At 44.1% G+C, this 13,462-nt stretch overlaps 1 protein-coding gene across 1 annotated transcript in view; it reads right to left on the minus strand.

Annotated features, from left to right (window-relative positions):
- The window catches only part of ACOX1 (acyl-CoA oxidase 1), a 45,468-nt gene that overhangs the window by 9,924 nt on the left and 22,082 nt on the right, over positions 1-13,462 (minus strand). Inside the window, exons 5-9 of the mRNA XM_054976312.1 lie at positions 11,192-11,299; positions 10,462-10,581; positions 6,781-6,896; positions 4,504-4,673; positions 3,753-3,915 (exon numbers count right to left, since the gene is read on the minus strand). Coding sequence (XP_054832287.1) covers positions 3,753-3,915; positions 4,504-4,673; positions 6,781-6,896; positions 10,462-10,581; positions 11,192-11,299 — 677 coding nt within the window. The remainder of the gene's footprint in view (positions 1-3,752; positions 3,916-4,503; positions 4,674-6,780; positions 6,897-10,461; positions 10,582-11,191; positions 11,300-13,462) is intronic.

Below are 13,462 nucleotides of genomic sequence, written 5' to 3' on the forward strand. Positions count from 1 at the left end.
TTTCCCTGATCCAAGGGAATCTACTGACCTTGGTTGACCACAGCAGCAGCAATACATAACCTACAAGGTATCCCAGAGGATACATTTCCCTTAAAAATGCTGAGGCGAAGGAGCAGGAGAGGGGAAGTTGTCTCCTACACTTACCTTGACGCCAGTGGATGACAATAAAAAACCCTTAACAAAACACTATTCTGAATTTCAACAGAAAAATACATTTGGAACGTGTTTTTCCAGTCAGAAGCATCCTTGCTTGGAATAGAAAAGCTCCCTTGATTGAACAGACCATAGTTTGCTATCAGTGAGATCGGGGGGAGGGAGCACACAAGGAGCAGGCATGGTGCTGTGCAATGGCCAGCTGCCAGTGTATGAATGCTGTGAAGCAACACCAGCACAAGCTACTGAACCAGTGGGAAAGGGTCAGTCCCAGGGGGGTGGCAGGAATTAGTTGGCTCCCCAAGCCACCAAAGCCCAGGGGCACCCCCCACACATACACACAAATCAGCAGAAAATTACACCATCAAAAACCAAAACATAGCCCTCAGACACTCATACAATGGAAAAGGCCAAGACCTCCCCACAAGTGTGGCTCTGCTCAAAAGCCCTGGCAGAGCACAGGATGCCAAGAACAAGTGCAACCAATCACCACCCTCTCCAGCAGCAACCAAGCTTCCTCCTCCACACCCTATCACACACACACCCGCCCCCAGCACTACATATACAACAAACAAGATGCTCCACAGTTCAGTAGTTAGGGTGCATGGCACAGGACTGTCTCGGAAGTCTCTGCTGTACACTCTTGGGTGGTATGAGAGGCATAGAGAGGACACTTGGCACCACTGAGGGTGAACTTAGTACCAACGCCTAAGAGGGAGAGTAAAGTCCATGCTGTGCAGCTAATGTGTCTCATTTCAGAATCCTAACAAGTACCCCCATTTCCAGAGCCTCAACCCGAAGGGCTGACCGTGCACTGACGTGTCCACACCTGCCTCCCCCATTCCCCTTACATGAGACCAGGTGCTGCCCCAACAATGCTAGCTCCCACAACCAATGTTAGTGCTGTGTGCTGTGTGCATATGGAGGTGATCTGAGCCAGGCACACCTGTGATGCCAGGACACCTGTGATGGAACTGACATAAAAACGTCAGGATTGCCAAATGTTACATCCAGCAAGAGGCAGGTAAAGGCTTGAAACAGCAGCAGGAAGGATGATTGACAGGACCCTTCCTCCTTCTGTGGCTAGCCAGAGAGAGAATGGAAGTTGGTGTCAGAATGATGAGCTGGCTAACAGAATGAGGGGTTGACAGTTGGAGTGAACTGAAGAGTTAGGGAGTTGGAGCCGGGCATCTAATCAGAGAGGATCAGACTGAAAGCCCCCTGTCTGAGGAAGAGTTTATGAAGCACTTTTAGTTCAAGTACTGAAGTGGACCAGCCAACCCTAAATTTTACTGAGACAAAAGAGATCTGGGAACTTGTAGTGGCCCAAGAAGTAGGTAGAAAGGAGGCTCCCCTTCAGCCAAAGGAACAGGGTTGTAGTTTTGGATATAACTCCTGCCCAGTATCTGGAGAGGGTGTTAACTCAGTGGAGTACCTTGAGGTCTGCAGTAAAAAGGAGGTAGTGCTGTCGGTGCATAAACTGGAGCACCTAATCTGTGAAGGGGTAAAAAAGGAGGAACTATACTTCAAAGAGATCAAGTCTGATAACACCAACCTCTCTCACCTAAGCCAGCCAACATAATAAACTCAACCAGACCAAGTGTTTTGTGCCTCACATGAATGAAGTAATCTGTGTAAAAACCACCTACTCACTGTAGCTTTTAAATACCTGCCTACACTTCTACCTATCCATCCTACCTGTAAATAAACCTTACGTTATCTTTTAAACTTCAATAAACTTAGTGCGCCAGTTCCATTTCTAAGGGGAATGAAACTGTTTTTCCCTCTCTGTAACTTTGGCTGGGTAACATCACAACCTATACATTCTTTAAGGGTGGGACAATAAAGAAAGAATTACAGACACAAACATGCTACTGAAGGCTTCCCAGCCCAGGGAACAGCTTTATACACTTTGGGAGGAAAATTTTTACCTCAAAGTAGGGGAAGGACAGCACCAGCTAGAGAAAGAAAAGGGTTTGCGACATCACTCATCTCCCAGACAGAGGAAAGGGCACAACTCTGGTTTGGGGTGCCTGGAAGCTACCCCATTGTGCTCTGTGGATCAGCTGGCCAAACCATGGGACATGTTGCCTTGTAGGATTAGACTTCTACGGAATAGCAGCAGATGGAGAAGTTGCACAGCACTTCCTCCCAGGATCAGTAAGTGCCATTTGCATGGCTACTGCACGCACCTCAGGGGGATCTCCTGTAACTGGAGCCTCCCCATGGGGTGGAACTGCAGACACTAACAAGCCCCCCAGCTGTAGTAGGCATGGCATCTGTGCCATCTGCTATCACTGCACATTTCTGTTTAACATCTGCACAGGTGGTGATTCAACAGAGACACCCTGGAATGTGACTAGTATAGTCCCTGCTTCTCTGCTCAGTCACGACTTCCAGCAGCATCCTGCCTCAAGCAGCCTTCCAACCAGAAAATCTGCCTCACTCAGACGCATGCAACACTAGGGACAGCTCAGCCTGTCGTCCCCCCGCCCCCGACCCCGGGAGCAGCTCACAAAACTGCCATATTGGGCAAAGGGAGCTGGCAACCCAATTAATCAGACCATAATTTCCTGTTCAATAAAGTTTGGTGTGTTCTACAACTATCACTGTATGAGCAGAGGAAACTAGCTTCACGCCACTCCCTGTCCCACCCTCTTCCCCCCCCCTATCTGTGAATTCCCCCTCTGACTGCTCCTTCATGCATCCGAGGAGGAGGGCTCTGACTCAGGGATGCCCATGCCTGGATCCCTGTTAGTATTTCTGGTGCCACTGGACTTCTGGTCTGTTCGGCTGCAATGCACAACAGAGGTTTGGTGGCACCTTGAAGGCTGACCCCCACATATTGGTCCCCACCCCTTCCCACACACTCACTCCTACAGCTGCTGTGTGCAGTTTGCACGGGGACCGGGCTGGCGGGTGGTTCAAGGGTGTGTGCTGTTGCTCTAGGAGAGAGGGCACTGGTCTCTGCCCCCCTCATATTACTGGCATTTCCTGGCATGTTGCTTGATGGTGCAGGCCCAGGGGACCCAGGGGGGATGCAAGGGAGCTGCTGCCATGAGTGAGTGTCCATAGAGGGGGTGTCCCTGCCAAAATGTTGGATCTCTGGGGTGGCCAATCAGCTGGGCCATCCTGTTCCTTATGCTGTGGATTGTGGCAGTGAGCCATCAGCTCCAAGATTTTTGTCTCTCACCTCTCCCTATATGGAGACTGAACCGGGACCTGGACTCTGCTTACCCCACTGAGTCATGCCTGTCTGCACAACAGTCTCTGCCTGGCCCCATGAAACTGGGAGTGATGTCCTGGCTGCAGTGGTGTGCCTACTCCCTGATGGCATATCTCCTTTGGCCCTACCCTCTTGGCCCAATAGTTAGGATGCTAGTCACGGGCGTGGGGCCTGTGAGTTCAGGCCTGGCCTCTGGATACTTTGGCTTTCTTTTTTCACTATTTTTGTGTGAGGTGTATGTGTAGACCGCACTTCCGTTGCCAGTCAGGCTCTTGCCAGGAAGGGGTTGGCGCCCTGCCTACCACATGGGTACACCTTCCCCTGTGGGCTGGCGGGGGGACTTCCTGCTGCCACCGTTATTTTAAAATCTCACCTCCGGCATTTCTCTCAGGTCTCCCTGAGTGATGTCTGCAGTGATGCGACGATACGTGTCTTTCATATAGGCTCCCACAAAGTGAAAGGCATAAGCTGCTGCCAGAAGAGGAAAGAGTTTGTACTGCTGAGTCTGATAATCCAAGATCTGGGGCTCTGGCTCCCTGCAACAGAAGGCAATAGGATGGAATAAAACCATAGTGGTGGCTACGGCTGTTTCCCAGCAATCCAGTGGAGCGCTATTTTCCTCCAGGCAGAGTTGACTGAGGTTCCAGCAGTGATGCTGGTGTTCACGGCAAGGCTGCGTTCAGATGTCCGCACAAGCAGAGGTTTGCCTGTGATGAGAACGCAAGTTTTGCCATGCTCATGTGCTCTCTTCACTCTTCCCCCTTCCCCACATGACTGAAGGCATGCAGGTTTGAGAAACCTGAAATCAAACTAAAAACCCACCATGATTTCCGAATGCATCTCTCAAGTCCGCAGGAACACTGAAGAGGATGCACAGGCTTGCCACAATCCTCCAGGAATTGGTCACCCTCCTACATACTAGTCAAGTTAAAAATTTCACCCATGACTCAGAGTGGTGTCTGACGAAGGGAGCTCTGATTCTCGAGAGCGTACACCCTGAAAATCTCGGTCTCAGTCGCCACTGTACTCAAATTCTGCTGTTCTACTGCAGACCAACATGGCCACCCAGCTAAAACGAATCCCATGACTCGGAACTTCTCACATCCAGCATTTGCGGTTCTTACCCTGGTTTCAATTCAGACTGGTGTCTCACTGCACTGTAGCGGATGGCAATGGTACATGCTCTGGCTAAAGAGCGTGCCGCATCGCCTACAATGATTGAACGGATGAAAACCATGGTGCCATATGTCAGCTTGTCACTGAGAGGTTTCACATATGTCCCATCTGGCTCAACCTAAGAGAAGAAAATGGCACGCTGATTTGAAGGTTCTGTTCTTCTAGTACCATTTTTAGTCTTATATGGTTACATTTGTAAGAGGGGGTAGTTGAGGAAGATCCTACTGTCCCTGCTGAAGAGTTTCATTTGGACTGGGCTTGTTCTCCTCATCTAACAACAACATCTGATTTATATACTGCCCTTCAGGACAACTTAATGCCACACTCAGAGCAGTTTACAAAGTGTGTTATTATTATCCTCACAACAATCATCCTGTGAGACGGGTTGAACTGAGAGAGCTCCAGAGAGCTGTAACTGACCCAAGGTCACCCAGTTGGCTTCAAGTGGAGGAGTGGGGAATCAAACCCAGTTCTCCAGATTGGAGTCCTGCCACTCTTAACCACTACTCTACACTATGTACCTTGCAGGTCCTTAGCCACAATAGGATCAGAGGCACAATATCTCAGGTGCAAGCCACAGGACTGTTGGACCTTGGTTCATAGCCTGAAGCCTGCAACTCATTTCAGTAGACTAGGACAGACCCATATATATTGTATTTTTCTTTTTCTTATTTGTTTAAACAGTTTCGTTTAGCTTGGTATTTTCTGTAAACCAATTTGAGTATATGTAAGAGGAAAAAGGGACACAGAAATGCTCCAATAAATACACATTTTCTGTGCCATGGGACACACATAAACATCTGTCACAAGTTGTTCTTTAAAATGTTTTTCAAAGAACTACCTGACACTGGGAAGGGAGCAGATACTACCACTTTGACCTGCAGATTGCCATATTTTCTAACTCTTGTCAGTAGGTGTATTTTAGTTTATTATAAATACACTTTAATAAAACTTATTTAAAATCCCAACTGTTTCAGCTGTTCAAGCAGTGATACCTCCACCTTGACTGTGAAATGAAAAAAATCAGATCAATTATTAAAAGGTCAGATTATGTCAGTGATAAAATTTAGCATGGGAACAAAATCATTCACACAATGCTCCTTTTCATATAGCTGAACTTTTTTAGGTTGAAGTGCCATTCTATCTTTACGGCAGATTGATGTAACATACCCTTATACATTGGAAACCAAGCCTCAAGAGTACAACAATACATGAAGAGCATTGTGTGAATGCAGTCCTGGGTCTACTGCAATAATTGTATTTTATCACACAATACTAGAGCTCTAGATAAAACACCGGGAGCATTTCATGATTGGTTTCTGTATGTGTTGTGTGGGTGTATTTGATTATAAATTATTTACAATTGACCACTGAGGAAGGCCTTAGAGCCAAAACGCATCTGGTTTTTTTACTGTACCTTGGTCTATTCGTGCTGGTCATTGCTCTGTACCATCATCTGTACCTCGAGATGTTTTACCAAGTTTTAGCATATACATGTGGCCTGCCATTCAGGCCTTATGTTTTAAACTGGTTTTTAATCTACATTTGTGCACATTTATAATAAATATTTTCTAATATATTGTTAACCCTATTTTGTTCCCCTGCTTGTTTGGGTCGAGTTTGTGGGGACTTTCCCCTACACCCCCTTTTTCTTCCTTGTCGATAAAATTTAGCATACCTATAAAAAATAATGCATTTGCACAACATTGTGCAGATAACATGAATGGGTGGAATGAGATCATCTTATAAGTATATTATTAGCATTCCTTCAGTAGCCAGAGGAAGAAGTGGTTGCAGGAAGCAATACAAGGTTAATAGCCGGCATCCCCAACTAGCTATTAGCTTCAATTTATAGGGACGGGAAGACCAACAAGATATTTTCACTGATACTGTGGCCACAATGCTTACAAGCACAGTTTCTTTTTGCTTTGCACAATCACAGCCATAGTGCACTTCTGAAAGGAACTAGTTTCTACAAAACAAGAACTACAAATTAAATAGGGCTTTAAAAGTCGGCACTCCCTGGTTACAGTGTAGGATTTTATATTAATGGAGAATCGATTGCTCTTCATTTTAGCCCAATTCAACTGGCCAGCTACCTCTAGAAAAACAACTTTTCTAAAATTTAAAGCTTACCTAGGAGAATAACCCTTTAACTGGGACTCCTCTAGGCTGATTGAATAATTATACGTTTTCAACGGCCAAACAGTTTGAGCACACTTTACCTTAGCAAATTTCATTAGCATGTTCTCTCGGGGAATGCGGAAATTGTCCATTTTCAAGTAGCCGTTATCCATTTCATCATAACCAAATTTTGGTCCAATGTCACCAACGGTAATGCCTGTCAAAGAGGGAACCACAGCAGGGGTAAGCAGGAGAAACCCATAGGCTTCTTAGAGTAGAACTGAAGGGGTATCCATAAGATATGCTTCTGCAGCAATGGCAGCTTTTAGTATCGCACACTGTGGCAATATGAATGCTGTGTTTCTAGACTGTTCTGCTGAGGAGCCTAAGGAGTCTTGCCTGTGCTTGCAGGGTCAGCGTTCACACTGCCAAACCCAAAGGAGCTGCACCTTTCACTTAACATTATAGCAACTTCTACGGGTTCTGGGAAAGACAAAGAATTCCAACTACGGATAGAGGTTGTAAAGATTCCTTCTACAAACGACTATCTTCAGATACCACTCAAAAGTACCAAAAAGAACTATAAAGGAATTACCAACATACATACAGGAACAAATCTACATGGACACATCACAAGAACTTTGACCAAGCACTTTCTATCTCCCCTCAAAATACACAAACCTGGCAACCTGGCTACCTCACTACTAAGCTCTACCAGTTTGTCTTCACACACAACTACTTCAGATTTGGTATTTCCTTCCTTCCTTCCTTCCTTCCTTCCTTCCTCCTTCCTTCCTTCCTTCCAGAATACCAAGGGACAGCCTGCCACAAGATAGGCCCAGACAAAACAACAACAGAATACCACTGGTGGTCACATATAGCTCTCAGTTCAAACCCGTTCAGTACATCATTAATAACTTGCAACCTATGCTGGACAATAATACCCTCTCTCATGTGCATTAGAAAGCAAACTTTTCCCGTCAACAGACAGCCCCCTAAACAACTTCTTACTCACAATAATGCACTTCCCAACATGGACATGGATTCTGGGACCAGGGCCTACAACAAACCATATTCACTCAGACAAAATAATCACTGGTCCTAACACCACCGCCATACCATCTCAGGTGCATCCCCTTGTACATCTTCCAACATTATATATGCTATCAAGTGTCAGCAATACCCCATCTACGTTGGACAAACAGGGCAGTCGCTACACAAATGAAAAAATGGACATAAACCTGACATTAAAAAGTCGCAACACTCAAAATCCACTGAGAGAACATTTTAATCTTCCAGGACATTCCACTGCTGACCTAAAATGGCTGTCCTTAAACAGAGAAACTGACTGCTGAAACTGAATTCATTCACAAATTCAGAACAATGGGACACCCCCTGCCCTGGCCCGGCTGAATAACGACACATGAATCTTGTATCCCTATTCACCCTTAGGAGTGATGCTAGTTTTCTGCATTTCTTCCCCTGTTCTAATCAAGCTAATTACATTTCACATTGTACCTCCACATCCTGCCTTACCTCTTTACAACCTCTTTCCACCTGACTGGTATAAAAAGTCTCAGATCTCCATTCCTACTCATATCTGACAAAGAGAGCTTGACTCTTGAAAGCGTATACCCTGGAATCTCTTGTTGGTCCTTAAGGTGCCACTGGAGTTGAACCTTGCTCACCTGCTGTTCTAATCTGAGAAGCCTCTACCTACAGGCTAGCCGTGATATGATTTGCAGGGCATCCTTGCCTTCATTTGCCTAAGCAGAAGGAAGGATGAGTGGAAAGGGGCACAGAAATCGGAATGAATTCCTTTAGTGGAAAGTCAGTAACAAACTTCCAGACTAGAGGCCTACTCACAACACAGCCAAGAGCAAAGGAACCCCAGGTGAATGCTTAAACTCTTTCCATAATACATATGATGATCTTTCAGATTTTCATTTACAATTTTTTGCTTCTTATACTGTCTTGGATACCTCTCTGGAGGACGGTGCATATCAGAAAAATAAAAGTGAAATTCTTCCCACAGCCCTTTGAATTCTGCCCACTGTCTCCTTATTTCAGAAGCAGCCACGTGACCATGCCATTGCAGTGTCAGAACGATTCCTTCCTTTGGATCTGGGCATGTCCTTTATGCATTCCTACTCCAATAGTAACGCAATTCTCATATTACCCTACGACAATTGTCCTATTACACTACAACAGTTTTCAGATTTCCCTACCAAACTGCAAGGTAGACCTGCACAACATTCTTGCTGTACTTCTGTTTCTTCTTTTTTTTTTAGTAACTTTTTATTTATAAACTTTTACAACAATAGTAAATGATAATAATACAACTATAACTTTGTTCCAAATGTCAGTACAATAATAGTTATATGAGAAATAATTACAAATCCAAATGATGAATATAAATAAAAATCAATATATTTCTTAGGCACAGTAGCCTCTTTACAGGTATATTTTGTGATGCAGTTCAAAAAGGGGAACCATCTCTCAACAAAGAAGGACTGATAATTAGGATTTTCTGATGAGACTACTTGGTCAGCTATTTTGTCAGATATTAAGAAATCCCAAATTTTTAGTATCCACTGTCCAATAGTCGGAATTTTATCACTCTTCCAGTTTTGGGCTATTGTTATCTTGGCTGCTGTTAACATTAATGACGCAAGATCTAGTCTCTGAGTTGGTACATTATTGTTCTTCCAAAGATTCAACAATATTGTTCAGGTTTACATTGTATTGTGTTGCCTATTATTTCATCTATAATTGTGATGACTTTGTCCCAACACGCTTGGATCTCTGGGCATGTCAGTACAAAAAGTGCCAACACTCCCACACCGCTTCCAGCATTTTAAATCTTTGCTTGCTTTACCCATCTCCTCCTTATTTGCAGGTATAAAAGCTAAGTGCAGCCAGACATGCAAGCCTTTTGACAAGAGCAAAAAGATTTATCACTCATAGCTTGCAGCCTGTGGCCACTGAGTGAGCCAGCAAATTAATACGGAACATGCCCAGGATGTGCTGTTGTGTTGTCTTCGTTAATTGTATTTTGCTTATGGAAACCGTTTGTATAAGTGTGCTACTGCTATAAACAACTTTGAGTACCAGGGAGAAAAGTAGAGTAATGAACTGCAATATTAATCATTTTAACTATGGAGCCACCTTGAGTATTGATAAATTAATTCTTAATTCACAAGCAGCAGCAGGTGCACACTAGAGCTTCTTTAGAATAAAAAGACACCGAATGATTCTCATGGAAGATCTCAACAAAGAAGTCTAGAACAACCTCTCTTCCACTGTTTACTCCCTCCCCACTTCAATGTTTATAATGGCAAATTTAATCGATACAGCTGCCTGGCTTTCTATGCACTCTTTATTGCCTACTTTATCTACTGTGTGTGTGTGTGTGTGTGTGTGTCTGCAACCCTGGTCTTTGTTAGAGGTCTCCCATCCAATTACTAACCAAGGCCGACCCTGCTTAGCTTCCAAGATCTGACGAGATCAAGCTCAACTGGGCTATCCAGGTAATTGTCTGCATACTTCCTCATCTGTAGCTCCTTTCGCTTAAAGGTTTTCAGCAGCCTTGCAGCCTTCGAGACTCCAGATTAATCAGCACTCAAATAGAACCATACAAAGCCCATTCATGGGTGGCTGGATTAAGACTTTTTCAAATACCTGTAGCTAACATGCACATCAGAATTACTTACAGCACGCTACACAACTAAATACTAACTAGCATCAACCCAACCTTCCCCAAGTGGAGCACAAGCCCATACCTGGCAGTGGCTCATGAGTTCCCAACTGACGTATAGGCACGATGAAAGCATGTAGACCATGGTTCTGGCCTTGGGTATGAAGCTGTGCCAAAACTATGGCATGGTTTGATGTTTTACCCACTGCAAGAAACGAAGACAGTGTAAAAAAAAAAAAACCATGCAAACCAGCAAACATAAAAGAGGATCTATCTTTACTAAATACTAACTTTGCTAGCTAACAGTCATAACAGACACGTGCAAAAAGTGATTAAACAGGTATGTTTAAAGGTTTCACTGAGTATTAACTTGGAAAAGACTTTGTCTGCAATGTAAAAAGTTTTGCCCCAATAAGGAACACAGAGAGGGAGAAATAAGATAGAGCAGGAACCTGTTCGAGTGAGTTTTTCTAGATAAAAACTGATCAAGCCTCTCCAATGTAACAGCACTTCCTGCTACCCCGACATCTCGTGAAGGAAGAGGAAACAGTATGAAACGAAAAGCTTTACTTGGGAAAAAGCATTTATTCATGGCTGCCGGCATCTTTATCTGGACTAATAAAGTCAGTTCCATCCTGCGGATTCTACAACCTGGCCTTAGAACAACATCTTTAACCTTTAACTTATACATTAGGCATCAATGTAAGAAGGCACTCTAAGTTGCATGAACATTTGATTTCACTGTTTTAGAAGAAAAAATATTCAGGCTGAAGGCAGAAAGAATTTCTCCTTAAATTTCAAAGTAGTTCACTTACATCCACCTGGCCACCACTTAATCGAAGTCACAGTGGGACTGTTGAGGATGAATTCCTGAGTAGCAGGGTCATAGGAGGCTGTGGTTTCCAAGCCACGGAGGTGAGTTCCTGTAGGCAGGTAGCATATGTTATTCCAACGGTCATGAAATTCAGCACAAACATACACAAATGGGCATGTTTCAGGGAACTTGAGTGGAGATGCAAGTACAGGTAGGCATTTCAAGAGGTAGAAAGAACATACAGCAGCAAATGTGTATTTACAAAAAGGGAAATGGAAAGTGCAGACAAAGCAACTGCATGTGTGAAAACTTGCAAGCATATGACTCCAGTTGATCCAAGTATTAATATAAGACCACAAATCTGAACATTCCACTTTTTGGCACCTCCAGCCTGAACTCACTGGTTTTACCACCGTTTGCAATTCCTTTTCTTTGCCTAGTTTTCATTAACTCATACATGTGAAATTAAAGCCACAAGGACTCCGCAGCTATCCTGGATGTTCAACGATTGCTTCCACCATGCCTTTCATCCCCAAATCTTGGCTTTTTTCCCACTGGGGAAATCTTGGCTTTCCCCCCATGCCACAATGAATGACCTGATCTCTGGCATTTGGGCCATCATCTTCTCCAGCTTTAACTGAAACTACTAGCATTATTTAGACTGAACTATGAAGCCTAAAGGGTGTTGATGTATGTATCTTCCACAACTCATATAGAGTAATCCAACCTCTTTAGGGTTTTGCATATAACTACAATGAAACTGCTCATATCAAAACAAGAGAAAATTCACCACCGGTTCAAGGTGGCGCTGCGTTACTTTTTTTTTTTTTTTTAGTTTAGTTAGTTTAGCTTATTCGGTGTTTAACCCACCCTCCCCACAAGTGGGCTCAGGATGGGGTTGTTGTTGTTTACAACAACAAATACTCATTCCAAATGCACATAGGAAGAATGAGAAGATGTATTGTCGAAGGCTTTCACGGCCGGAGAACGATGGTTGTTGTGGGTTTTCCGGGCTGTATTGCCGTGGTCTTGGCATTGTAGTTCATGACGTTTCGCCAGCAGCTGTGGCTGGCATCTTCAGAGGTGTAGCACCAAAAGACAGAGATCTCTCAGTGTCTCAGTGACACTGAGAGATCTCTGTCTTTTGGTGCTACACCTGTCTCAGTGACACTGAGAGATCTCTGTCTTTTGGTGCTACACCTCTGAAGATGCCAGCCACAGCTGCTGGCGAAACGTCAGGAACTACAATGCCAAGACCACGGCAATACAGCCCGGAAAACCCACAACAACCAATGAGAAGATGGTGTCGTTGGTTTTGACAGAGCAAGTTTAATGTATATATGTGGCACTTTTTGAGTTTGAAATAGTCATGGAATTGTGAGCAAAGGATACAGAGATAAATCTGTAGTCAACTACACTGTCATTTACAAAGTTAAGCATTTTTAGTAAAAACTGATGCATTCTACAGGTTAACTATTCCAGCTTCCAGCACTTCAAGGGAGGGTGTCTAGCCCTACTACTGTGTGTGTGTGAGTGAGTGAGCATGTGTCTCTCTGTGTGTGGGTGCCCTCAAGTCATAGGTAACTTATGGTGATCCCTTGCGGAGTTTACTCCTACTACTACTAATACTGAGCTTATGTACCACTTTTCTGGACAGATTACTGCCCAACTCAGAACGGTGAACAAAGTCAGTTATTATTATCCCTACAGTACAGTGGGTAAGCCACTGAGAGGAGTGGCTTACCCAAGGCTACCTGCAGAGCTCATGGCAGTAGTGGGATTCAAACCAGCAGAGGGCTGATCCACAGCCCAGAAAGTTTTAAATGTGAATGCAGCCTTGTATGTCTAAATTGTTAATACAGTGAGTGCTTAGTTTAAACGAAACTGAAAGCAATTAGCATCACTGGGTTTCAGGAGGATGTCTGTAGTCTTGAGCCTTCAAGACAGCCTGTTCTTTTCATAAATTCCCAGTTTACTCACTTCTCTCAGCACACCTGTAAGTTGTCTATTCAGTTCAAAGCTGTAAACAGACACCAAGATTCTTGTGGCAAGTAACAATTGCCTCCAGGCAACTGGGCAAGGAGGCCTTTGAAAACTGGAAGAAAATTAGTTTTCCCCTCCCTGTCATTTCAGGTCATCAATGCCACAGATGATTAAACATAAGCACCTGCAGGATGACTTGTAACTTGCCCTCTTGTTTACAGGGCTACAAAGATTAATAGGTTCCATTCCCCATTACTTCTGTCTGTCAAAAACTTTACCAAAAAAGCTG

This window comes from Eublepharis macularius, chromosome 4, assembly GCF_028583425.1.
Source record: "Eublepharis macularius isolate TG4126 chromosome 4, MPM_Emac_v1.0, whole genome shotgun sequence".
In the NCBI taxonomy this organism is placed as follows: Eukaryota; Metazoa; Chordata; class Lepidosauria; order Squamata; family Eublepharidae; genus Eublepharis; species Eublepharis macularius.